We start from the raw sequence: 26,227 nt of genomic DNA on the forward strand, positions 1-26,227 counted from the left end.
GTTGCCATGGTGACCGTCAGAAGCTCTTTGTAGTAGCGCATGACGTCCAGCAGGGGGCGGAGCCTGATCAGGTTTCTCCGAGCGTCTGGAGCGAGGACCCAGTGCAGGCATCGCTCAGGTAGTAAAGGGGCAGATCCGAGGACCAGATACGAGCAACTGTGGGGCTGCCGAGCTCGCACACACCCTCGGGTTTTCTCCACGGCTCCCCGCTGCCGAGCGTCGGCTCTTCCTGGAAACCATGGTGGCTAAAAACAGAAAACAGACCGGGAAGAGTCCAGCGACCCAGACTGACCGCGACAAGAGCCCGCTTGTTTCGCCCCCTGGCAAAAGTAACGTTCGGCGACCAGGCAGGGAGAGCAAAGCTTTCAACAGCTCCCATTCAAACGGGCTCTCGGGCATCAGACACAAGCTCGGGCTAACTCCCTCCGCGGTCGCGAAGATGGGAATCACTCTTCTGCTCGGTAAGTTAGGAGCGTTAGCCTGCTAGCTTCTCGACGGACCCCTAGCTAACGGCTGCTAACGACACGCACACCAGTAGCATTAGCGGATCCGCTAAATTAAGTTATCTCCGCCGCTGATCAGTTAGCTAGCGTTAGCTCACCTTAATGCTAGCCCACCAGTGTTAGCCACCTATTGTTGCTAATCATCAAAAATCGCATTAAACTGTCTGTGTTGTTCTCTGCTTAAGTGACATGTCAGTTTCTCACGTGTTTACAGCGTTTTTTTTAAAAACTTAAAGCCAGTATCTGTGATAGTTTCTCTTCAAAATGCAACACCCATGTTATTTACCCAAGTCTCCATCCATCATAGTTAAAGTGGCTCTGTGTGTGTAGTGTGGTTCTGCACGTCATTGCAGTTTGTCAACCATAAAGTTGGATTTGTTGTAGCAGCACTTTTCTCTTCTGCCCACAGCTGCTCTCACAGGGTATCTCCACTGGTACGTGTCTCTGTCCGCATGTTATTACTCATACATTACTGCTGTGTTTACTTGTTGATGCAGCTCTTGGCTCACATATCTCTCCTTCTGTGATCAGGCATCATCTCTCGCAGCTGTTCGAGAATGACAGACACTTCTCTCACCTGTCTAATCTGGAGAAGGAAATGGCTTTTCGGACAGAGATGGTAAATACTTTTTATTTTTCATTTAGGGATGCAGTGATAACACGGTTTGGAAGCTGATGCCACTGTTTCCTCATGTCTCCTGGAGCTGATAGTCGTGTTTGAGGTGCAAGAAGCTCAAGGCTTGTTTTCAAAGGAAGATCATAATTCTGTCAGTCTCACTTTCATTTTCATTTTCATTCATACGTTTATCATCTCAGTTTGTTTCACACAAAAAAAATCCCTAATCTCAAATTTCCAAGCTCTTAATGTCTTTTTTTGAACAACCAACAGTCCAAAACCCAGAGATTCATTTCAGTCATACAAAATGGAGAGAAGCATCTTGTATTTCACCATTATTTTTTCCTAATAGATGATTCAGAGGAGTAATCAGCTGTCAAAATAATTGCATATCGATCGCTTGTAGAGAAGAAAATGTATTCTGAATTAAGGTTCAGTATTGACCTCTGTTTTATGGGTACCGTCTGAATTACGCTGGTACTGGCAAGACCCAGTTCACATTAAATCAAACGGAGCCAGATTTCGCTATGCATTTCAAAGACGTGGTTGAGAGAGTAAGAGAAATACCCCTTTCACACTGGACAGAAAATCCTCTTTCACTCGCTAACATCTGGCTTTTGTCCTGAATGGATACAATCTGCATTCACTCCAGGTTCAGATGACTCTATAGTAGTCACTGGTGATATCAGCTCCAGCTCTGATGAAAACACAGCCTTTTCATCTGCCAGTCAGTGCTGACTTTCAAAGAGAGACTGAGTTAACATACATTAGAGACGTGACCACCGTCAGGGGCTTCTGAGCTCGTTTGCTGCCAGAGGTTAAAAAGGAACAACGTGTCTCACTTCTTAGCAACTTCCGTTATCATTTATCTGCAAACCTTTTTAAAAACAAGTTTGATGTCCTCTTGATGTAGTCTGATGAGGTATATGAACTACTGCTTTCCACTATTCCCTGTTTTACTGGCACGTTCCTGATGACGAATGTGACACAAAGGGGGAAAATAGACCAAACCAAAGAGTCACTCGGCTGTTTTTTAAAAAACCTGCATATGCGTGGCTAATTTTGTTGTGAAAGTGGTGAGAGAGAGAGATAATTTCACCACCACCGCTTGGTTAAGTCACAGGAAGTGGCTGTGTGGTTACACTTTTCTAAACTCCTAAACTGCATCCTTCTAAACCCAGACAGTGAATGCTACAGTATTTGTGGTGCGACACTCTGAAAACCAATCAACCAAGTATGTACAGTGCCAATGTATTTAAGAACAGTAAAGCAAAGAAGATTGTTCTGGAAATCAGCCTGGGTATAAACAAGAAGCAGTGTGGGAAAAGCTGCTTGGGCTTAAGGAAATAACGACAGGCACCTTTCACTGTCTCACTAATGATCGAGTGATTCAGACAATGATGGCGAGATTAATGGTGATGAAACACACTGTGATTTGCAGCCCTCATCATCACAAAGGTGCTGTCACATTAGCTTCCTGTCCAACGCTCAGCCTTGAAAAACGACGTCACGTCACAGTTCTAATGTAGGTGAATAAATATCAGGCAGAGCGATCACGAACTGAAGAGTCGGTGTGAGCGATGCTGCGGTTTGCACTCTGGTATTATGTTATTGTACAAAACAAACAAGGTGATGGCACAGCGGTAGGATAATGACTTTGACATTTTCCAAACACTGCACATCTGCATTTCTGTTTGACAACTGATTAACCCTGGACAAAGCGTTGTACAGTTCACACAAAGAAATGCACGCATGAATGTGCTTTACAGGCTTCAGTTGAAACCAGTAAGGGAGATGGAGTGAATATTCTCAATGTAGAAGTGATAAGAGACTGTACCTTAGCTCCAGGAAGTCAGCATTTATTCTCAGAAAATTGGACTTCAGAACTGACATTTGTTATTCTAACAGTATACAAAATGTAGACACCTTTCTTATTCCTGCGGTGTCTTGTTTTATTACTTTGGTGTCGTTGTTCTCGTAAAAGCAGCCACATGACGTAACATATGTTTACACGTCCCCATCAGTATAGCAGAGTAAAAGTTGCAGATATTTATCATGCAGCTCCGTCTTCATGCCTTCTCCAGAGAGGACGCTGAAGGTGACAGTGTAATCACATGCAGACAGAATATTTTTCTTCCCTCGCCCCCTGCTGCGTGCTGCCAAATGGGCTGTGAGCCGTTACCATCTGCTGAGGGTGCATAACTCATACCGTGTTTCTTCTGTCTGGGTTGTATGTTGTAGAGTTATATTTGGTGTCAGTCTGCTGTCTCCTTCTATCTGTTTCATGCTGTTAGCTCTCTGTTTGAGGCTGTATTCAGACCAAATCAGGCGTTGCAGCGATTAACGCGGCGTTGCGTGAGTGCCGTTACATGGTCCATTTGTCTGAACGCATCCACTGCAGTAAAAAAGTCTAAAAAAAAGTACAATAGTGTTCATTTTGCACCTTTCTGGTGTTATTTTGCTGCTTCTTTCTTAAATCCAAGGAACGTTTCCTCATTAGTTTGTGGACAAATCTTGGATATGTGAAATGCTTTGTGGAGAAATCATCTGTTGTTTCAGGATGATTGGTGGTTCTGTTTCTTCTTTTAATACCGTAACAATTCCCACTTACAGTATATTGATGTATATTTATGAACTGGTGGAGCTGTGTGGCTCTGCTGTGGCAGCATAAACTTCTAGTGGCATGTTATCAGTACTGTTGAGGAGCCTGTCTGATCAACGAAGGTGATAGCATGAGGTGAACTACACGTACGGTCGAGGTGCTACTGTAAATGCACTGCTAGGGTCCCTTTTATTAGTTCAGTTAGTGCAACACCTGGCCTGAGTCATGCCCACCACTCATACTGCACAGACTGTTTAACTCACTTTCAGGTGATTTTTGTATCTAAAGCATCTTGTTCTGTGAATTATGACAGTCTCAATATCATTTCTCATCCACATCTCTCCTTCCTCCAAATGTTGCCAGCTGAATGTAAGGTCAGAAAAAAATCTATTACTCCCAAAATCTAAACTGCTGCCTAATCACTGAGTCATGGCTTACCCCTGATGACTTCCCTCAGGCTACCGTACTCTCATCAACCAATGTTACATGCATTAGGTGTTATTTCATCTTTAAAATCTTTGGCTTTTGTGATAGATGGCATCTTGGAAGCCAGTTTTAAGTGTCATCAGTGTGGATTTTTATCAGTGAATTTGCTCGGAAATCTGACAATTTTCTCATTCTCTGAGATTTCTAAGCCCACCTTTGCTGTCCCTCTGCTGCCAGGACCTGTGGTTTTTATAAATTTACTTGAATCTTTTGGTCTCCAACCATCTGTGATTGGTAAACGCAATGCACCATCTAATGTGAGCGCAAAGCACTTGTCTCTCAGCTACCCTTAACTGTGTTGCACCATACTATAAAACCTGAAAGTCTTTGGCTTCACTGGGGCTTAGTAATAATAAAAATAACAGTAGAGAATAAAGGGGAGCTTGCAGAAAGGGAGAGTGAAGGTAGAAGCTGGATACACTGCAGATCTCATTTCAAATAACCAAGGATCTCTTAGTTAAATACCAGCTGGCTGTCAAACATGCCAGGTCTCAATATTTCCTGATGTTATTACCCAGAACTGCCATAAACCCCTGGACACCTTTTAGTATTTTAAACTCCTGCACCAGCATTTTGTTTGGTTTCCCCTGTGGTCTGCACCCCTGCAGCCTGAACACACTACCCGCCATGAATGAATGAGAGAATACAGACTGTTTGTCTCCCTTTGTCTTTTTTGTTCGTCCTCTCCCTGCCACTCGTTTCTCTCTCTAACTACTGTCCTATTTTTGAGTTTTTCTGCATGAATTATTTCACCAAGCGTATGCATCTTCCTCTGGTTCCAGGGTTTGTACTATTCCTACTACAAGACCATTATCGAGGCTCCCTCTTTCCTGACTGGCCTCCACATGGTCATGAATGATCGGCTGACAGAGTACCCCCTGGTCATCAACACTCTGAAGAGATTCAACCTTTATCCAGAGGTAACGTTGATTTGGCCGCCCGTTCTTATGATTTGCAGCATGGCAGCATGACCCATCTCAGAGTTGGCATTTTGTTGCTTTTGTCAGACTTCATGATTGTCAAAAAACAGACACAAGTTCCTATCACAGGACACATCAGAGCACTATTTTTTTTTCTTTTATTATTATTATTCCTGCAGTAGATTAAAGATTTATATCTTGCAAACAGAGAATGAAAGATCTGGTGTGTGTTGAATCTTTATCAGCGGAAGTTCTTCAGCATTGCAGGAATAAATAACATCATTTTTGAATAGTTTGAAGTGTGACGTGTAGCAGTCAAAGCACCAGGACACGTTGTTTTAGGTTTTTCACTGCTCAGTTTTGTGGAACATCTTGGAGTTAGTACCTCCACCTTATAAGATGAGATCAGAATGAAGTCTTAAACTGGTTTCTCTAACTCATTTTCTGTTTTCATTTCCTCTATTATCCAAAGCTAGTTCAGTTGTATGAGCCACTGTACTGTTTATCCATTTACACAAAACAGTGCAGGAAGGATCAACATTTTTCTGCTCCGGGAAGCTCAGTCTCATACTTTACAAAAAACAAAAACAAAGTAATGAAATTCTGCAGTCTGAGTCCTGTTTGTCTGTCCTCCGATGAGATAACAGAACAGAAAGGCCTTTCAAACAGGTTTAAATAGGCTTTGTGCTGATTCTGTCTGTCTCCGCTCCCCAGGTGGTCCTGGCCAGCTGGTACCGCATTTACACAGGCGTGATGGGCTACTTCGGTATTCCCACAAAGATGTGCTGGTCCATTAACAGAGGAGAGGGACTCACTCCTGTGGACAGCTGTGAAGGTACAGACTGTCGCCTCGGCGCTCCACTGTGATCTGCAAATACGCTCATTTGTGAACACACTCCTACACAGGCAGAAGGTTGAATGACTACATTACACAGGCAGATAGTTTCACTGGAGCGACCTAGAGCTACGCTAACGTTTAAAATACTCACACCGTCTCACGCTGAATTGACTGGGTGACTCATTTCCTCGCAGACTTTGATGATTTTCTTCCCTCGTGGACGGATGTCAAAATAGCCTCATGGGGAGTTGGCAGTCAAAAGAATATGCATACATTTAACAGAGGGAGAGCAGTGATTCAGATTCTCTCACCTTCAGCTGAAACACCAATAAAACAAATTGCTTTTGCTCAACAGATGACTGACAAATTAGTGCTTTTACATCTAATTCTAGGGTAAATTTTACACATACAGATCAAACAGAGAATAACATGGTAATAATCTTATCAATCAGTACTGCAGTTAAGGATTATTTCTGATTAATCTTCTAAATACTTGTGCGTATTAAAAGATGAATCTTTCTTTCTGTCAAACATTTTGAAAAATCAAACGTTTCCACAACCAAAGATAAAGTGCTTAAGTTGCGAGTTTTGTCTGACGAGTAGTGCAACATTCGCATTGAATTCACAAACAAGCAGCCAGTTAGCTTAGCTAAGGATCAGAAAGTGTTGAATTATTTCTTCAACAAATTACTTTACTCTCATACAAGAGAAAGCAAAGCAGCCAGTTATCACATTTGAGAAATTAGGCAATGTGTGCATTTCTGTAAGAAGTCTTGAAAATGAAAGTGGTTGCTGATTAGTGCTCATAACTCACTTTAGCACTACTAGTAATAAATATAAAGGCTCCTAAAATCATGCCAGACATCTCAAGCAGAGGTGTGATGGTAAGGATCTCAACTGCAGCAAAACAAATTGTTGAAACAGCAGCTACAGCACAGCAAAGGAAACATGATTATCAACACGGATCCCCCCAGGGAAAGAAAAATGCTTTTAACCTATTACACACAAATGGGTATCTGAGATTTGTTTGCAGGAACGTTTCCACGAAGGCGAAATCTGCTGACAGTAAACAAGCACAAAACCATTGTCAGCTTTCCTTTGTGGAGCCGTAATCTGTGTGTTTCTGTCAGTCTCATTAGAGAAGCGAGGCACCCCAGGGTCGATGTACACAGCCTGTTTTCACAGTGTTTACATAAACCTGACGCAAGCTGCCTTGCATAACTGCTTACAGAAAGGGGGAACATTTGCTGTAATTGTCAGCGAGCGCATTATTTTTGTGAGTCGCAGAATGACACATTAGAGATAGAGCGCAGAGTCTATATTAAATTTTCACACTGAGCTGCTGCTGGAACAAGATCCTCTTTTCTGTTTGTCCTGTGTTTTACTGTCACGTCGTGATGAAACAGCTCTCAGTAATTTCAACACGCGTCCAAGTGCCTTGTTATTATGACAGCCTGGTCAATCTGTTCTGTGTACCTGCTGCAAGCACAACGTGTCTTAGTCGAAATTAGTCCCGTTATTATTCAGTGTAACGCGTTTAAATGAGGTCAACACATAAGCTGGTCAACAGAATGTGTTCTCTAAATGTTCCCCGGGTTTCAATATGCAGTTCTGCTGTGGTGGAATACAGATCTGACCTTTCTGTAGATCTTTATCGTCTTCCCATGCAAACAAACATTTCATCTTCTTTTCTGCCCTGCCCTGTAAGAACAACCTTTAGTCTGATCCAAACTGATTTTGCAGACTTTTCATGGCCGATTACAATTACTATGAATCAAGGAGAAAGAGGCTGTTCCTCAGTCTGCCAGTCTGGCATTTGTGGGTTCTGTATCTCCTCTTTAATGGCTCACAGACTTCCGGAGGTACTGCTAGTTATTCAGCTACTACAGCCTGGGCAGCTCAGACTCGGTGATGTGCTGTGCTGTGCAGATCAGCCTCTTCAGCACCTTAAGCGTCCTTACCTGTACAGCTGCTGTACCAGGCAATAAGGCTGCCTGTCAACAGGCTCTTTATAATGCCCCCGGTAGAAGCTGTGGGTGGGACACTGAGTGAGACCAAAGAGTGGGGACTACAGACAGAAGAGGGCTGCTGCATCAGATCTAAAATAGCACATTTTTTATTTGTTTTATCTGAAATCGATGAGAAGAAAAGGTCAGGTTGATAACCGACGTTTCACAAGAATGTTATACCTTTATTGAAAGCCGACTGTGGAGAAGTAGCAGGAAATGAAGGAAAGGGAGAATATGGTTAGTGTTTTGAACCAGTAGATTAAGTTTGATTGTATCCTCCGTTTTTTTATCTCCTTTTGTTTCACAATATAAAATCTCTAGTTTCACACGTACTGAAGTCTCTATCATAGCCAACAGCCTCTGTTGGCCATAAACTGCCTATTTGTCTGCTTGGCAGGGCACAACACACAAAAGACAACTAATTGCCAACTATTTACATAATAAATTAATCATTTCTGCGCTTTCCAAGAAACACATTTGCTGGTTCCAGCTTCTTATATGTGAGGATTTTCTGCTTGTCTTTGTCATTCATGATAGTAAATGAAGAGTCTGTGGGGTTTTGGACTGTTGGTTGAACAACAAGAAGCAATTTCAAGACGTCACTTTGGGCTCTGGGAAACTTTCACAAGCATCTTTTACAATTCTTGACATTTTTTTGACCAGTGATTAAAAGTAGTGAACGATAGTTTCAGCCGTACTTCCATCGACTAAAGTGTATAAGACAGCAGACAAGTTTGGTCACTTCAGTAGTGGGAGTTCACCAGTAACTGTAAAAAGAATAGTTATTCAAATTATGCTAAATTGTGTATATGAACATGCAAAATGTAGTTGTCAAGTGTTAATGTGCAGTATTGTAACAACTATTGTTGTTTAATTGTATTAGAATTAGAATTGTATTTAATTGTAATTGACTTAGAGGTCAAACAAAACACACAGGTTACAGAATCTTTAAACACTGAGCAATTTGGAAAAAGGAGGCACATTAAGTGACCTAACAACATGTTTACCTTACATAGTATATATTGTTTTAGATGGAATGCTGAAATCAGAAATGGGATTACATGGCTGAAAATAAAAACAGGCCACAGAAAGCCTGCAGCAGGAGATTAAAGTGTGTTGCAGAGCAGGATGAATTCTACCTGTACCTGTGCTAACTTCTAGACTGCTACAAAAACTGGATTAGGGCACAGGTGTGTTCAGACTCTGTACTGGTTAGTACTGCTTGGTGTTAAACTAACGGCTGTGTCTTGTATTTTGTAGCTGTGTAGTCTTTACAATTTGGGAAATTAGTGACTTGATAAGTGACCTCAGAGCCAAATAATAACAATATTTTTGATTAATTGCGTCTGAATGCGAAACACACTGGCATGTAGGAATATGAAGGAGTTTACCACTAATACTGGGCATGTGTGAGCTGTGTTACTTTGGATACACATCATACGCCTGCTGTCTTGAGTGATTGTCTGTTTGAAAGCATTGCACATTTACCAAACTTCACGACAGACAGACAAGCAAAAAATACATGAAGTATCCACTGTCCTAAAACCAGATCAGATACAGCTTCTTTCCTCAGGCTCTGACACTCAGCAGTTCATCCTCAGCACTCATTACTTCGTCTCTGTTGTTGTTGTGGATGTTAGGGATGGGCGACCCGGCGTATTTCTACGTGTCCTGCGTGTTCCTGCTGAACGGCGCCATGATGAGCCTGTTCTTCATTTACGGTGCCTACCTGAGGTAAGTCCAGTCTTGCCTGGGGCTTTTTCCTGCCATGCTCAGATGGGCATCAGAGAAGAGAGGATGAACTTTTTTATGGTCCATTTCATCCCTCAGCAGTTAGCTGTCAGGCCTGGAGAGAAAAAAAACAGCTTTATGGTTTCTCTCTGCTGTCAAATATAGATGTGAAGCACCAGATTGACGATGACCTTTCTGAAACGGTTCTGTGCTCACTGACTCTCTAAACGTGCGTCCCTCACTTCTTTCCATTGTTCCTGTGCAGCGGCAGTCGACTGGGCGGCGTGGTTACCACAATGTGTTTTTTCTTCAATCACGGCGAGGTGAGTGCGCCGCCCTTATGATCAATGTCAGCGGAGTTAAACGTTTGTTGCTTGGTACTATAAGTCTCTTAAGGTGTAAGCTTCTGAAATGTGTAAAACTTAAAAAGAAGAAGCTCTCAGAAAAGCAGAATATGGTTAAAAGGGACTCATTTCAGCCCCTCAAAGGAGCTTAGAGTTGCTTTTGGCTGGCATTCAAAAAGCTTAGTCCCTCCACCTACCTCCTTTTCTCCTCCTTTTCAGTTTCCTTCAGAACAAATAAGAAGTCTCTATTTTTCCAGATCAATAAAGCACCATTTCAGTCTCAGGCTCTCTCACACACACACACACACGCACACACACACACACACACACACACACACAGGTGCTCTCCACTTCCCAGCATTTTCTTTCCCATGAGTGCAGTGATATTGTATCTTTGTGTGGGTGTTTTTTATGGGAGGAAGCAGTGGGCCGGTAATGTGGCTGCTTGTTCTGAGGTGACAAACATGTGTGAGATTGTAGAGTAAAGTGTGTTATTATGTATAAATAGCGGTGTGGGATTTTATCAAGCGATAGAGACGGGTTCCCCTTTTATACACAGAGAGCATGCTAGCAAGGGAAATGAAAACCAAGGATGTCTCAATTCTTTTGGCCGCGATCTCAGTCCTTTAATACAAAACATCTGTCGATACAGAGTCGAGTCCGTTACTCATATTCCTTAAATGACACACTAGTTAAGTTTTGACATAGACATTTGCCAGATGTCTCATGCTTAGTGTCTGCAGTCGTGTACACAAGCAATGTTTGTCTTGTACGTATAAATGCAGGATTTAATAAATCTTATAAATCGAGTTATTTTTAAGCTGTGGACGAACAAAGTGCTTGTAAATTACTTAGTTTTGATTTGCTTTTTATTGTGTGTATGTGTGTGTTTGTTTTTTGTGTATCAGAGCACTCGTGTGATGTGGACTCCACCCCTGAGGGAGAGCTTTGCCTACCCCTTCTTAGTCCTGCAGATGCTCCTCCTTACCTACATCCTCAGGTAAACTCATTACCAGCCTCACTGTCTCAGAATCACATTGAACACCTGCAGCTTTTAATGGTGCATCAGTTTGGTTTTCACTCCCCTGAGTTTCTGATGTTTTTGGTGGCAGAAAAACATTAAAAAAAAAAGCTGTAGAAAAACATCAGATTTTCATCTCATTTTAACACCCTGTGGGATACGTGAACAGAAGTAACACATGATTAAAAAGCTGTTTTCTTCTGACGATATTAGCCACAGACTAACTGTTTCTCCTGCGTGTTATATTCTCTGCTGAAGCAAAGCTGGCGTCTGTTGTCTGCTGAATTGTGCACTGAAGCAGGCAGCCTGGTGAGCTAATGTACTTGTCACACAGACTAGAAATCTTCTCATTGCACATCAACCAGCGGACGCCACCTTGTGTTGTGTGAGTGCAGCCAGTAAAATGTAACTTCTTCTCCCAGCTGCTTTAAAAGGAGAATGAACTCCGTGTCGTATTTCTGAGGCTCGCTGGGTACATAACCCGCTCTTTGTTGTACACTCGGAGTGAAATTGAATGTGTGTGTTTGTGTGTTTGTGTGTGTGTGTGTGTGTGTGTTTTCAGCCGTCTTAATGCATCTTCTCTTTATCTTCTGTACACCCACACTCTCTCACCACTCTATTTCTTTTTTTTTTTCCCCCTTCCTCTGTCTCTCTTCTCTCCCCAGGACACGGAACCCGAGCAGGACAGCCATGGTCGCTCTAGGCGTCTCCAATTTGTGCTTCATGCTGCCTTGGCAGTTCGCCCAGTTTGTGCTGCTCACTCAGGTAAATAGAGAGCAAGAGAAACACTGAGAAAGAATTGGGACGTATAAGGGGCAGAGAGATTAGGGAGAAAATAAAGACTCAGAGAGAACAGAGGATTCTAGCAAGGAAGGTGCGAGACTGAGAGAAGGGGACCGAGATACTGAAATCACAAAAGTACCTAATTTATTCATGAATCTCTCATTACATGCAGTATGAAAATATGCATATAAAACCCTCTGAATATTTGATGGGAATAGTTGAGACTGTGAGGAGAATAGATTGTTTCAGTGACAGGGGAGTTGGGAGTGTGGGCTGGTGGTTTGAACCAGGACTACAGAGCAAACAGGTCACTGCCGGCAGCTTCTGTGCTCAGGAACAGTTTAGCCCACGCTGTCGGCGGCCCCCACAGGCCACAGCTGCCTTCTGTATGGGGATTTTAACATGAAACCGGTTATTTAACAACCATAATTCCTTTGTTTTGTATTTTGTAAGCTGCTAATTGAACCTGTTCGCCTCACCCACTGTATGAGTAACTCAACCTGAAGCCGAATAATGCACGTCCACCCGCACTGCTCGCTCTTCAGTGTGGATGAATATACTGAATAGAGTAAAGTAGATATTATTACAAGAAAGTATTTGCTAGTATTAATCCTAGAATATTATAATACATCTTATCCTTATTAATATTACAATGTGTGTTTAATTATTATCAATTTATGAAGTTAATATGGGAAAAAATTAATAAAAGACATCTTAATTCTCTGATTAAGCCAGCAATAGACACGTTTCCTGCTTTAACTTATCATTATAAAGTTAATGTTGATTGCACAGTGCGATGGCTATGGAATAATGACACCATGAGTGTTTTTACGATGCAATTTCCGTCTGCCAGCATGCACGAAATCTCCTGGGAAAATGAAGCCTGACCGGCGATCCGATTGTCTGTTTCCACATAAGATTCATCGTTTAGATTCAGAATGAGGAAAGTGAATGATTAACTGCTAAATGTGGTGTTGTTTTGTTTTTATTTTCACTCTGAGTTGTGAAATGCATCATTTAAATGCAAATGTAGTCAGTTACAGTGTAATGGATTTTTTAATGATATCTTGGGGGCTGCAATTAATGTCTTTGTCAGATGGCAGTAATGGAGAGATAAGAGGAAATGATGAGGAGAAAAAACTGGAGACTCTCCTCCAGCCAGCCTGCTTAGTTACAGACCCCGACGTGACGTGACTACCAAGTCACTCAAGTATGATGATGTCCGTGACATAACAACGTTGTCTGCTGGACATGCACTATAAATGTGCTGTGAATATTAAGTATGTATTTAGAGTCAAAGGCGAGCCAAGTTAAGCTGTAAAACACCTTTCAGCAACAAATCCAAAGTGCTGTCCATCGCAGACCCAGACGCACCAAACCAACAGCAAAGAATCGCAGCGATGACGACTGACCACTGTCTGTGTGTCAGCCAAAAAGTGGCATTCAGTAAGGGAAACCAGAAGCAGACATACAAACTGCAGTTATATGATAAAGCAGCATTTTTTCCCCCCTCCACTCTCGCCAGTATAGCCTCTTCCAATCGAGAATCTATCTGGTAAAAAGTTGCAAATGGCAACTGACAACGAAGTGGAGAGGAGAAATTTCTCTCACCAGTTACCAGCTGGTTCTACCTCCTCAGGTGTTTGAAAAGCTGCCAACAGCGCGAGACACTCTCCAAAAAAACTAAGACGCTCAGGCTAACAGAAACAGACATTCATACAAGATATACAAGCAACGGAAGAAATTTATATCATATAATGTACAGGCCAAGTGTTGGGGTCAGTTTTACATCTGATTAATCCAAACAGCTTTCTATTGAGATCAACAAAGCATTCAGTCTATCTACCTCTATCTGTGTGGGTCAGTTTTTTCAGCCCACACAGGTTTAAATTTCCTGAAAGTGTAGGATGATAAAAAGAAAAAACAGTTCATGAACATTAAAATCCTGCATCTTTTTCGGCAGCAGCCTGACAAGAAATTATTTGGCATTTCAGAAGAGAAAACATGGACGAACTCTCTTGTTATAGATGGGAAGTGACAAACTGGCCCCTAAACTCCAAATATTAAGTGTTTATTGTTGGAGTCTTCTGGAGTGTATTGTCAAGGTTGTCTATTATTTTGTTCTTTTTTTTTCAGGTGGCGTCTCTGTTTGCTTCTTACATCCTGGGATACCTCGCGGCCTCCAAGATGCAGTCCATCCTGGTCACTCACATGGTACGTCAGATGACCTTTTTCAAAATCCCACATCAGTTAATCATTAGTTTTCTGTTTCCTAACAGTGGCATCGCTCACAAAATGTAGTTTGGCTTTCAGCGTGTGTGGGTGATTCATGTGTTGTTCCCAGCATAAGCAAAAGTCTCCAGCGTCTGTCCTCTGAGCTGTAATGTGCTCTGCCTCGGTCTTGCTTATCTCGCTCAGCTTCCTCGGCCGGAAGAATTTCATGATCCGCGAGGCCGACACCAACAGAGACAGGGATGACTTTTTTTTTTTTCCTTTAGCAATGATGATGCTACTCAGTGTGCACGAATGCCTTTTCAGCATGAAAGAGGGAGGATATGTGGGCAACTTGGTTCAGCCTGCCAAGGACAGAAGTATATCTGTGTTGATGTGAGGATGTGTAAAGATGTTTGTGCTGGGGTGTGTGTTATTCTGGCCGGTCGTCCCTCTCCTCCACATTCTTTCTCCCTAATCCCCTCAGCATGCCAGGCTGTTAGCCAGGGACTGTGTGCTTTGCTGATAAGGAGAGGGCCCTTTGTGGTGAGATGGTGGAGATTTGTGTCAGAAGAAGGCATATGGCTCTGCATAATTTAGCGAGCTTGGCCACGATGACTTTGGCTTTGTGCGAGAAAAGAAATCCGGGCACACCACCAGGCGTGTGTGTCCTCGATGACCTACAGCGTTGTTAATGAGCCTGAGCAGTGTCACTTGTTATGGAGCAAACATACTGTTGGACTGCAACAAACAGACATTTTCAGTGTCAATTCATCTGTCAGTTATTTCTATGATGATGTGTTTTTTCTTTAAAATTGCACATCCACACATCTAAAACAGCAAAATTAAATGTACACTGATACAAAGTGAGGATACATTAATCCACTGCTGTCACTTCTGATCCGAATCCTGTACCGGAATTTGGATTTCTGCCGACACTGCGCACAGATCCAATACCAGTATTTAATTAATGAGCTGCATACCTCGCTGTGTGGAAGAGACTGGGGTCATTCTTTTATGTATATCAGTCTTAACTTAAACTGCTGATAGTCAGTCAGGTTTTTTGGTTATGAAGTAAATGTTAATTTAACATCTTAATATTGAGAAACACTGTTTTTTATAACACTGTAGTACAAGGCACATATCTTTACATTGATATTTCTACTAATATTTCATCATGTATTCTAGTTTTTATGCACATCTCTTAGTTCCTCAAATATTTTATTCCTCCCAACTCTCCTTTTTTTACTTCCCCCATTTACATCTTCTTATAATCCATCTATAGTATGATATTTCTATTCTAGAAGAAGCTGTAAAGTACCCAATTTCCCCCTCGGGGATCAATAATGTATTTCTGATTCTGATAAATGGCTACAGAATAATGACACAATTGGAGTCTTGGTTGGCTCCCTGTAAACTTTTAAATGCTTTCACAATTCAATTCTTTCTGCCAGCGGGACTAAAATCTCCACAGAAAATGAAGGCTGACTGTTGATCCAATCATGCTGTCAGCCTGGAACTGAATGCATGAGCAAAACTCATGTTTTGTCCTGTGCTGATGCTAGCTGCCACTCTAGCATCGAGCATAAAACAGAAACAATCCAGTTGTCTTTGCAACAGCAGTGCCAACACTAAGAAATATAAGGAGGGGCAGGATTTGCTTGCTGAATGATTAACTGACTTGCACTGTTTCAGCACTACAAACATGCATTTTCCAATTGGTTGAGGTTCCCAGTGGCAATTATGGCTGCAGCTAAAGATTATTTTGTTATATTATCACGATTAATTGTAAAATCTGTAAAATAGCAACAGAATTGTGTGGAAATTCTAATCACAATTTTCTAAAATTGTCAATTGTAGCAGGAAGACGCGAAGACATTTCCTGTCATAAATGACAAAGAAAGGCAGAAAATCCTCTTGTGTAAGAAGCTGGAACCAGCAAGTGTTTGATGTTTTTGTTTGAGAATTGACTGAAAGAATACAGTGATTGTTGTTTTTATATCTATCTACCAATCGATTATATGAAGAAAGAAAAAATTGCAGCTCTTCTGCCACCTGTTGTGCTGGAAGTGCCTGTGTTTGGGAACACAGCCTGACTGTCTACATAATGCAGAGTGGTGCATTATTTCCCTCTTCACTGCGGGATTAAGCATCAAGAGTTCATTCAATAGGATTATATTGTGCCTGCGGCTGTGTATTCAAAGTTTATTGCATTAGTTTAAATCTCCTTGGAGTGTTTTCAACAACTCTGTCACACAGAAGGTCTTATTATCGACTTTTAATACAATCTACTCCAGACCACCCGCCCACCACTGAGAGAGGAGATGTTATTTTTTGCAGGCTGCAGTGAATATGGAGCTGAGTTGTTTTTTTATGTGACCACTGGAAACCCACAGAAGTTGGCTTTGCCTCTGAGCTCACTGCCAAGCTCGCATGTTTGGCATTATTTCTAATTACACTGACAGATCACGCGCCTCAAGCCGCTGGAAAACACTTAACTGTAGCTTGATGTGCCGCGCTGCACAGTCCGCAGGCGCGTAAATACCTCAGGATTGTGACGAATGACGCCTCCCTGTTCTCCTCCTGCAGATCACACTCGGCGTCTGCTTCATCCTGATGTTTGGCAACTCCATGCTGCTCACGTCCTTCTACGCCTCCTCACTCGTCTCCATCTGGGTGAGCTGGACCTTGGAGTCCCAAGTACTGTGTGTGCAGTCATTTAATGCTCTGAGATTTATTGGGTCGGTCAAGATAGGTTCAGTTTGATCAATGGATCCAGTTGCTCTGAAATAACAGATACATTTGTCAGAGTAAATGTGGAGTAAATGGATTCGCAAACGGGAAATGGACTGAAAATGAGATGATGTATACTGTATGTTAGTGTTTTATCATGTTGTGTGGATTTTGAAGTCTGTTCTGGTCATTTTTCTGTAGGTAATCATTGCATTGAGGCATCGATTTGCTCAAGTCTTCAGACCTGGAATTGTTATCTGGGTATGTAGAATTGTATTTATTGTTGTGTTCACAGGGTAATCAGGGTAAACACAGGGTACTTTTTCCATCACTGACAGCTATGCCATTATCTGATTTTCACATCTGGATTAATAAAGATCAACTGATCATTGGATTTATTCTCTGACAATTTTCATTCACATTTTGAAATTCTTCTATAAAATCAGTTTCACTTTGTCCTGGTGGCTTTCTGTAGGTTAAGGTTAAGGTTATTCTGTGAAAATTCAGAGCTCAACAAAAATACCACCGAATCGTTGATCTTGCTTTTGATTTCACTGATCGTGATTAAAAGGTGATTTAGATCAATTTTACCATGTTCTCATTTTAGAAACCGACTTCTCAGAATAAACACAGTGCAATCAGTTCATTTGCCAGCGTTCTTTTCAATTAAAAATAAAAATAAATAAGCTTAAAGAGGTCAAAGAAAGGAACTGGCTGAATTTATTTGGCTACTGTGTCCATTCAGCATCGCAGCCTGCATAGCTCGACCCCACATCACTTTGAGCTGTGATTGTAATTACAGGTTGCAGTCTGAGTTGTGTGTGTGTTTACGCGTGTGTGTACTTGTCAGCCTTCTCAGTGTGTATCTCTTCTCCCTCCTCAGGTCATGCAGGGTTTGGCTTGGGTCGGGTCCACAGTTTTGCTCAAATTCATGCTGTCCACAATCCTCTGTGCCTCAGATGATGTAAGATGTTCTCACTGTACTTTGTGAAATTAAGGTAGCTGGAAAAACAGAAAAACAGAAATGCTCCTCATATGGTAGTAATAATATTTTTGATGATTACAAAGAGTTGCTACATTTCATAGTTAAAAGTGAAACTTATCTACCAAGGTTCAGACTGGATTATACATTTTGCAGATTTGAAATACAAAATGTATGTATAATTTCTTTGTCTCTCCCAGGCTCACATCAGTGGATTGATCAAGTCGAAGTTCACGAGCTACAAGGACTTCCACACTCTGATGTACACGTGTGCTGCTGAATTTGACTTCATTGAGTTAGAGGTTAGTTCTGTTTTGACTCAAATCTGCCTCTCCGATCAGAGTTACCGTTCATCTTTGTGAGTTTGTGTGGCTGAGTTGCCACATCGCCAAACATTCGCTTTCAAAATGTCCCTCAATCGCCTTGTTTATTTGTATAATCAGATCCTCATTAGTAGCGACTGGGGTAGCCACTGTTCTTCACAGTCTCCTGGGGGGGCCTGAGACAATATCAGACATTAAAAAAGAAAAAAAAAGTTGCCTGCTGTTTTTGTATCAGAGTGGCCGGGATTTTCTCACAGCAGGTCTCACAGTAGGCGAAGAGGGAAGCAGATCTGTGCTCTGAATCTCACAGAAGATAGAAACCAGACAGCAGAACTTGGCGGTTTATTCTCAGCTGTGCTAGACACCCTCCTGGTTTTGTGTTGTAGTTTTGTGTTTACATGCTCAGAATATTTAGCGTTTTTGCATAAAGTATAATACTCCGACTGAATATTGACTTGTTAGTCAGAATACACGATGAAAATGTATATTCCAGTAATATGTTCCTGTGAACATGCATCCATGAATATTCATATAAACGGGCAGTCTCCCTCTTACGGCATTGTGATATTTGTGCATATGATGGTGCTTTTATAATGTTTAAAAGGTGTGTTTCTCCTGCGGACCAGAATCATGGGCTTTGCTTTTGTGCATGCGTCTCTCTGCCCCAGTAAACTATAGACAGGCAGTCAAATGGTCTCAAACTTCTCAATCAGAATTATGCAGTTTACATGACCGTATCAAATTCTTCATATTTTCATACTGTGAATAGTAGTGGGATGTTATTGAGCATGTTAACGCAGTCTTATATTGAATTGTTTCTTACCTCTCCACACCCTCAGACTCCTCTACGTTACCTGAAAACATTACTTCTGCCCATCAACATGCTGGTGGTCGCTCTCATCGCTGGCAGGGTAAGTCCTCTGTACTTCAGAGATGGACGACTCCTTTGGTTTGGTTTCAAAGCAGAAAAAAAAAAAATCTGACCAAATAAAACAAGCATGTTAATTACAAGAAAGTCTGGCTGCAAAGCGTGAAGACGACATTAATGAGAGCAAAGATCTGTGTGTGGTTAAATCTCAGCCAGTAGGTTCATTAGCTGCTGTTTGGAGGAGGAATGTTGGGAACAATGTGGAAAGAATGGAAAACCAGTGCGACTCTTGCACACTTTCATTAAATACATTAACGCAGCAGCTTGGTTTCCATACGCTCATTCTGAATTTGATGCCTGCAGCACACAAAGTGAGATGAATCACAGCATCATAACTTTTTTTGAATCGGGGTCGTACTTCACTGTATTACCACTGCCAGCTGCAACAAACAGAAGGGGATCAGTAATTATTCTACATACGTATATAAAGAAAAACAATTGAAGAAGATTAGTAACACATCTCATTATAAACAGAATGTAATAAAAACCTCAGAAGAGGAAAATGCAGCGCAGATTAACGACTCCTGTGCTTTTTCAAAGTCTTCAGAGCCTCTAGACGCTGGCTGACATCAGCAGGAAGACGAACTCTGTCTGTCATATGTATGATTCTACTGCGGTGGTGAACAGGTGCAATATACACTTAGAGACTTAGCTGAAACTGTGAGTTTGTGATAGTTACAGTTGTCTTATTTTTTCTGCATGGGAAGGTTAGTTGACATTTACACATGTACATTTAAAGTTTGAGAAAAGCAGAACAGGGACGTTTATTCCTGATTCCTGCAACAAGAAACATCACAGGGGGGGAAACATCAGAGAAAATAACTATTTAAGGAACTGCTCTTTATGTAGTCTAATCTCATAATGCCTTGCCCACGCTGAGCTAAGAATACATGAGTCGATTTGACAAAGCATGGTATGTACAAGCTGAGCAAGCTGTTAAGATGATGTTCTCGTGCAATGCACTGTGTGTTGGAAATATGACATTTGCGGAAATGTAAAAAATGTCTCCTTTTCAGACGGTCCAGGATATAGTCCGGTTCCTGAGGGATGGAGGGCAGACTGCCGATGCTGATGAAGCTGCAGGGTGAGCGTCCTGAGGCCTCCTCGCCGGCCTTGTTGCTGATGTTACTTTATATACTTAGTAGTAGTAGTAGTATAGTTCATCATGTTTTTAGGGGTGTAAAATGCACGCACATGAATGGGAAATCGTTTTTAACATTAAAAATGCAAAGTACATTGACACACTGGCCTCTGGATTGATTCAAATATACTATAAACCAGTCGATGGCCCAGTCCTACTGTTAATATCTGTTAACCAAAGCATTACTGCTAATTCTACATAGTGTCTTCATCTCATTTAAGGTTAAAGGTCAAAGCGAGACTCCTGCGTTGATGCAAGACCTTTGCATTTCTTTACCACGTTAGCATACCGTTGGTTGCAAAAGGAAACCCAGAACATGTCCAACAATGCCGGCACAGTTTACAGTGCACCATCCATTCTAGAATCTACAGTTTAAAAGATGTTGCATGCATTTTCTAAGAAAGCAGAAACTTGTCCTACCTTTCCTAAAGCCTGTCAATCAGCACTCGAGTACATTGATAGCACGGCAAAATGTCACCTGGTGAGACAGCATGGTGAAGACCATACGAAAGCTGGGGTGTGATGGTATCCACAAGTATTGCCACTTTTATAGAATTGGCTTGCTTTAATTCATGATGGAAATGTTAAGAAATGTACCAGATTGCACTGTATTGCATCGAATCAAATGAAATAGTCCCGTATTAAAAACATATCTTTCCTGAGTTGTATTGAAGCTCGTGCATCTAGATGCTTTTCAGACTGATTATGTGGCAAGAGATGCTCACCCATGAATTTCTTCATATTTCAAGCGACTGCACTTCAGTCTGTCCCAACTCAAAAGCTCAGTGTATATATTTCTGTCTGTTCTGTGTTGCAGGTCAGAAAGTGCCGGCAAAGGAGAGGTGAGACTTTTCACATCCTTTTATGTTAATCAGTGTGTGCGCAAGCATTATGTTGGTAACACCTCAGTGTCGATCTTTTTAAAGCGTCGTTCCTTTTTTTGTTAGATTTGATTAGATCCGTCCAGTGCTCAGTTACCATGTCCCTAAGTGATTTTCATCCCTTTTCTCATTACTAAGAAATGAAAGGCAGCTTCCCTTCTGCTCTGAAATCACACTGTGCTGCCTTTTGTCAGCTTTCTCCCAGCTGCTTCGTGTCATTTTCTGTAATATCCTTCCCGGGGCTGGAAACCACTCAGATGTTCATCCACCGGCCCACAGTGTGTGTGGAAGTTTCCAGAGTTTCTCAGATAATTGCTTTAATGTTTGGCTGTGTGGCTCAGTGAGTCGCTCTGCAGAGACCCACGGCTGCTCTCAGTCCTCACAGGGACACGTGTGTTACCAGATCAAAGCAACATGAAAATGTCATTATGCAGACGGTATAATGATTAGTTTGAATTGGAGGGGAGCTCCTTATAAAATGATCATAATTTGACTGACGGAAGCTTTTTATTATCAATCAAAAGTGTCACTTGAACATTTTTTCATGCCCAGCACACTGTTATCTATAGTCCAAAAATCACTGGGACACTGTGTAAAACATCAATAAAACTGGATTGAGTTTGGTCTGAGTCTGCTGTTTGTCTGTGTTGGACAAACATTAGATAGTTCTCAGTTCCCGGATATGATCTTTGCTTGTTTTATTTGCAGCTGTGTCAGTTTTGCTTATCAGCCTGTGTAAACGTGTCCCTGTGCAGCTGGTGTACCACAGTCTGCAGCTGGTGGCGTTTACCGTCCTGGCCGTCCTCATCATGCGCCTGAAGCTCTTCCTGACGCCACACATGTGCATCATGGCGTCGCTCGTCTGCTCTAAACAGGTCTGACTCTCCCCAGAAGTTAAGGCATCAATTCAAAAACAACAATATATCCCTGTTTCTCCTCTGCTTGTGTAGATTGAGCATTACACACACATCCTGATATTTCTCTCTCTATATCAGTTGTTTGGCTGGATCGGGGAGAAGTCTAAACACCAGATTGTGGTGTTTGCACTCATGGCGATCATGGCTGTACAGGGAGTGGCCAACCTTCAGGCCCAGTGGGCGATCATTGGAGAGTTCAGCAACCTGCCGCAGGAGGAGCTGCTGGACTGGATCCAGGAAAACACCCTGCCCGGTGGGTTAAGACGCTGCTGTTTCTGTTCTGGGGAACATTACCTGTGAAACAGCGTATCGCAGGTTACTGTGACAAGACGAGTTACAGTAATTGAATTTATTGAAGTACTTCAGTTGTGTACAGTCTGGAGGTAAAAGGAAACGATAGAGGATAAGAACAAAGTAGAGAAACAGTATTTGGATTTTGGGACGGGTTACATTCACTTCAGGATAGCAGTAAAAACAAAAGCTTGTCTCAAAATGTCTTAAAAATCAGCAGATGAAAAAAGAGAACTCTGTTTTTAACACGTATTTTCTGTGGCTGTAGAATAAAGCTTAGATACCAACCACATCACGATGCAGAATAAAGATGTTTCATGGTTTTGTGTGTGATTGATGCAGATTCTGTGTTTGCCGGGGCCATGCCCACCATGGCCAGCGTGAAGCTCTCCACAGGTCGGCCCATCGTCAACCACCCCCACTATGAAGACGCTGGTCTGAGGTCAGTGGAAACCATGGCAACACAGCTGCTCTTGTGCTCAGATGAGAGCGGCACAGAGAAACAATTTGTTCAACTAAGCATTCATGTTTGGCTGGAGGCAGTTTCCAGTTGTGTTCAGAGTGCTGTATCCTGGGAAATATACATCTTGTAAAGTGTAATGTAAAGGTGATGTTGTGTGTTTGTACAACTCAGCAAGCTGACAGGAGGACACACTGACACACAGGTGTGGAGAGAGAAATGGAAACATGTTTCTGACAGCTGCATCTCATGTGAAATTTGTGTGAAATCTACATGACGATATGTAAATCTTGTCTCTTTTTGAAACACACAACAGAATGTGTCCTGTTAAACACTGAGTGTATCCTCAAATCAAGGCAACAGATGTTTTTAATTTAACCCCTTAAATTGATCCGAAGTTGCTGTATTTAGTATTTATTACAAAGATATTTCCAAAACAGCCTGGACAAGTTTTTTCATAAACTTGAGTGAATAAAATTCAAATTTTCCTGGATGGATTTTGATCCATTTTACTCAGATTATATGTATAAGAAGTACATAATCTGTACCTGATACTCACTCAGCTCCTGAGGAAACAAGAAACAAACTCCTGTGATGACTGATTTTCTGAGCCGGAGAGATTAGATGCCATCCAAATATTTACAAGTTCAAAGTTCTGCATTAAAAAAAAACAACTGTGACTTGTGATGACTGCATAAAATAAAGTCCACTTTATTCTTTCTAACAGTGCTGCATTTTGTTCCTCGCAGGGAGAGAACCAAGCTGGTGTACTCCATGTACAGCCGCATGTCTGGAGAAACAGTAAAGAGGAATCTGATGAAGCTGGGAGTGGATTTCTTCGTCTTAGAGGATTCTTGGTGCACCAGGCGAACCAGGTACCTTGACGTCATAAGAGCCCTCTTTCTTTACATATTTTTCACATTGTGATTGTTGGCATTTATCTGATGTTTTAAGCCTGAGAGAATTTTGATTTAGTTTAAAATACCTGACAAAATGTTTGATTCCTGATTTCTGATTTCTCTCTCCATCTTTTTTCCTCCCCTGTCTCTTTGCCCAGGCCCGGGTGCAGCATGCCAGAGATCTGGGACATAGAGGACCCCCAAAATGTCGGTAAAATCCCCCTCTGCACCCACATGTCCAGGAACTCACGACCTCACTTCACCACAGTCTTTTCCAATGACATTTACAAAGTTCTCAAAATCCCCAAAGCGACCAAAGATCTCAGATAACATCATGGGACGTACTTTTTTCAACAACCAACTTGTTTTTCCTCCGCTTCTTTTTTTTTAAAATACATTTTGGTCGTTCACTGCCGTTGCTGCTTTTTACTTGTTACTTCCTCAAACTCCCCCCACAGTTCCACTTTTTTGCAGTGCTCTGACTCCCCGAGCGGTGGCTGTTAATAGGTTGGATGAGTCTCTCGGTGCCCTCACAGTTTTCAGTATTTGACTTCACTTTTTGCTGCATCATCCAGCGATGTTTCCACTACGCTTTAGTCGGTGCCCAATTGAGCACCTGACGGTCTCGTTGCTCTTTATTCAGTTTCTTGAATTAGTTCTGTTACACAGAATCTTTGTTCTAGGAAGCGCTGTCCGCACAGAGATGCTGTTCAAACATCAGTGTTGTTTTCTACTGTAAAGAATTTATTTTCTTTGACTTGCGCTGAAGAAGTAATTTTTGTCTGGCGGGACCAATCGATGATGTCCACATACTGTGAAGCAATACCCTTTGCAAACTTGACAAAAGCTGACTTCTTCTATTGTTATGCACAGTGTTGATCCCTGAAAAGACTTTTCAGTAGTACACTATTTTTATAATTTATTTGTGTGAGTATTTTTATGCAAACCTAAAGGTGTTATAACTTTTTCTTTAGAAGCGAAAAGTATTTTAAGAGTCTTCGGAATTGCAGGGAAAATTCTGTTCTTGTGTTTGAAAGCTTTTAAAAATCTTTTTCTTTTTTTTGCCTTCACTCAAGAGGATTTTTAGCAAAATTTCACACAGTAGAAACGTTTTTTGTTCTTTATTCATTTATAAACTGATGGGAAGAGATTTTTTTTTATCACAAAACAGAAAAAAAACAAAACAACAAGGTTTCCCCTAAATGTGCCCTGTTACAACGTTTTTGTAAAACACATGTTTTGTAAAATACCAGTGTACAGTACAGCCTTTAAAAGGTACTTCTTTGTTTCCTGGATGATTGTTTATTGCCAAAGTAAATCTTGTCATTAAAGCTGCGTATTTGAGGTGCTGTAGCACATGAAAGACGTGTTTTAGTGATTGAGAACCGTCAGTTTGTGAGTTCTGTAACAGCCAATCTAAACTACTTGTAGCAGTGGAGTTCATGTACTTGGTAGCAGTCCTCGATTACGTCTCGTAATCTTCACATACAATTTTGACAACAAGCGAGTAAGTGTATTTCCCAAAATATCAGACTGTTCCTATGAGAGGGAAGAGTTGATGTGTTGGATGAGCGGCAACAGGAGAAATGAACATTATCACTTCTTCCTCCCTGATGTCTCGTCTTCCTCCAGCAACAGCATGAATTTCAAACCTTGCAGACAAATGGGTTGCATTTTCACTCCTCCAACATGACGACATCCTTGACAATAGTTACATACTTAACTAATATTCGGGTTTTGTTTATAGAAAGGCTGCAAGCTTCTCTCAGCTTTAATGTTTTTGTTGTGTGTGCGACAGGTTGAAATCATTTCAGTACAGCACACCTTGTTGCAGCTGATTTCGTTGACTGTGAACCAGAGTGAGATTTTAAACCAAACAAATGTACATTTAGAATTCAAAAAGTCCCACTATGGTGAGATTAAAAGTGTCAAAGCAAGCAGTTGACAAAATCATGAACTACACAGTTAATCTGTCCGTTCGAGGTTTCACGGTGTAGACGTTGGCGTGTAAGTCAAGTGCCCGTTCTGAGGGACTGTGGCCGAAACTTTGACATAAATAGGTTATTGCTGTCGAAGGCATTGCTGTGTGTTTCGGACGTCTTTTATAATATTTGTCTATTTTGTCTGTATTTTGAAAAAAAAATAAAATAAAAGTACTTGCCGTCAGCACCATTGTTTTTTATTTTAATTTGTTATTTTTCCTTAAATGTTTCTCTGAAAATGAGAAATCGGGGTTATTTTCACTGCTTAGTCTACACGCTGTCTGGTTTAAGTATACTTACTTTTGTCATTTGTTCAATGTCAGCTTACGTTATACTACAGACCTGCTGGTAAAGAGTGTGTAGGTTGGATTTGGTTAAATTAAGGTCTGCCCAAAAAGTCACGAGATTTGATACTCGGCACCCCTTTGAAGTGACTAAAGTTGTCTTTAAAGAGTTTTCCTCATGACAAAAATGTTCGTCATGCCTTGAAATGGCTTAGATGCAACACTACACCTCTGCCTTTTATTTAGTATGAGCAAAACAGTCCCTGCCTTTGCACCCAACTCCGACACATTTAAAAGGTTAAAAAGATTAAAAAAAAATGTATTGGGGTTCAAAAGTCACAA

General features: G+C 41.4%; 1 protein-coding gene across 1 annotated transcript; it reads left to right on the plus strand.

The window, feature by feature from the left end:
• The first annotated feature begins 76 nt into the window (after nt 1–76).
• dpy19l1l (dpy-19-like 1, like (H. sapiens)) lies at nt 77–25,785 on the plus strand. Its single transcript, XM_037073761.1, has 22 exons — nt 77–461; nt 913–937; nt 1,035–1,122; nt 4,990–5,127; nt 5,842–5,962; nt 9,615–9,708; nt 9,971–10,028; nt 10,958–11,049; nt 11,736–11,835; nt 13,990–14,067; nt 16,654–16,740; nt 16,999–17,058; nt 17,681–17,761; nt 17,980–18,081; nt 18,942–19,013; nt 20,047–20,114; nt 20,989–21,013; nt 21,808–21,927; nt 22,048–22,222; nt 22,603–22,702; nt 23,470–23,595; nt 23,778–25,785. Exons 1-22 carry the CDS (start codon nt 239–241, stop codon nt 23,947–23,949), a joined length of 2,205 nt encoding a protein of 734 aa, XP_036929656.1. The 5' UTR covers nt 77–238; the 3' UTR covers nt 23,950–25,785.
• The last annotated feature ends 442 nt before the right edge of the window (nt 25,786–26,227 follow it).

Source organism: Acanthopagrus latus, chromosome 17, assembly GCF_904848185.1.
Source record: "Acanthopagrus latus isolate v.2019 chromosome 17, fAcaLat1.1, whole genome shotgun sequence".
NCBI lineage: Eukaryota > Metazoa > Chordata > Actinopteri > Spariformes > Sparidae > Acanthopagrus > Acanthopagrus latus.

Bases quoted from the DNA above. Each gene is read 5' to 3' on its own strand.
- dpy19l1l (XM_037073761.1), top strand. From the start codon at position 239: ATGGTGGCTAAAAACAGAAAACAGACCGGGAAGAGTCCAGCGACCCAG. The intron at 17,059-17,680 runs GTATGTAGAATT...CTCCCTCCTCAG, and splicing joins GACCTGGAATTGTTATCTGG to GTCATGCAGGGTTTGGCTTG. The intron at 21,014-21,807 runs GTGAGACTTTTC...GTCCCTGTGCAG, and splicing joins AAAGTGCCGGCAAAGGAGAG to CTGGTGTACCACAGTCTGCA.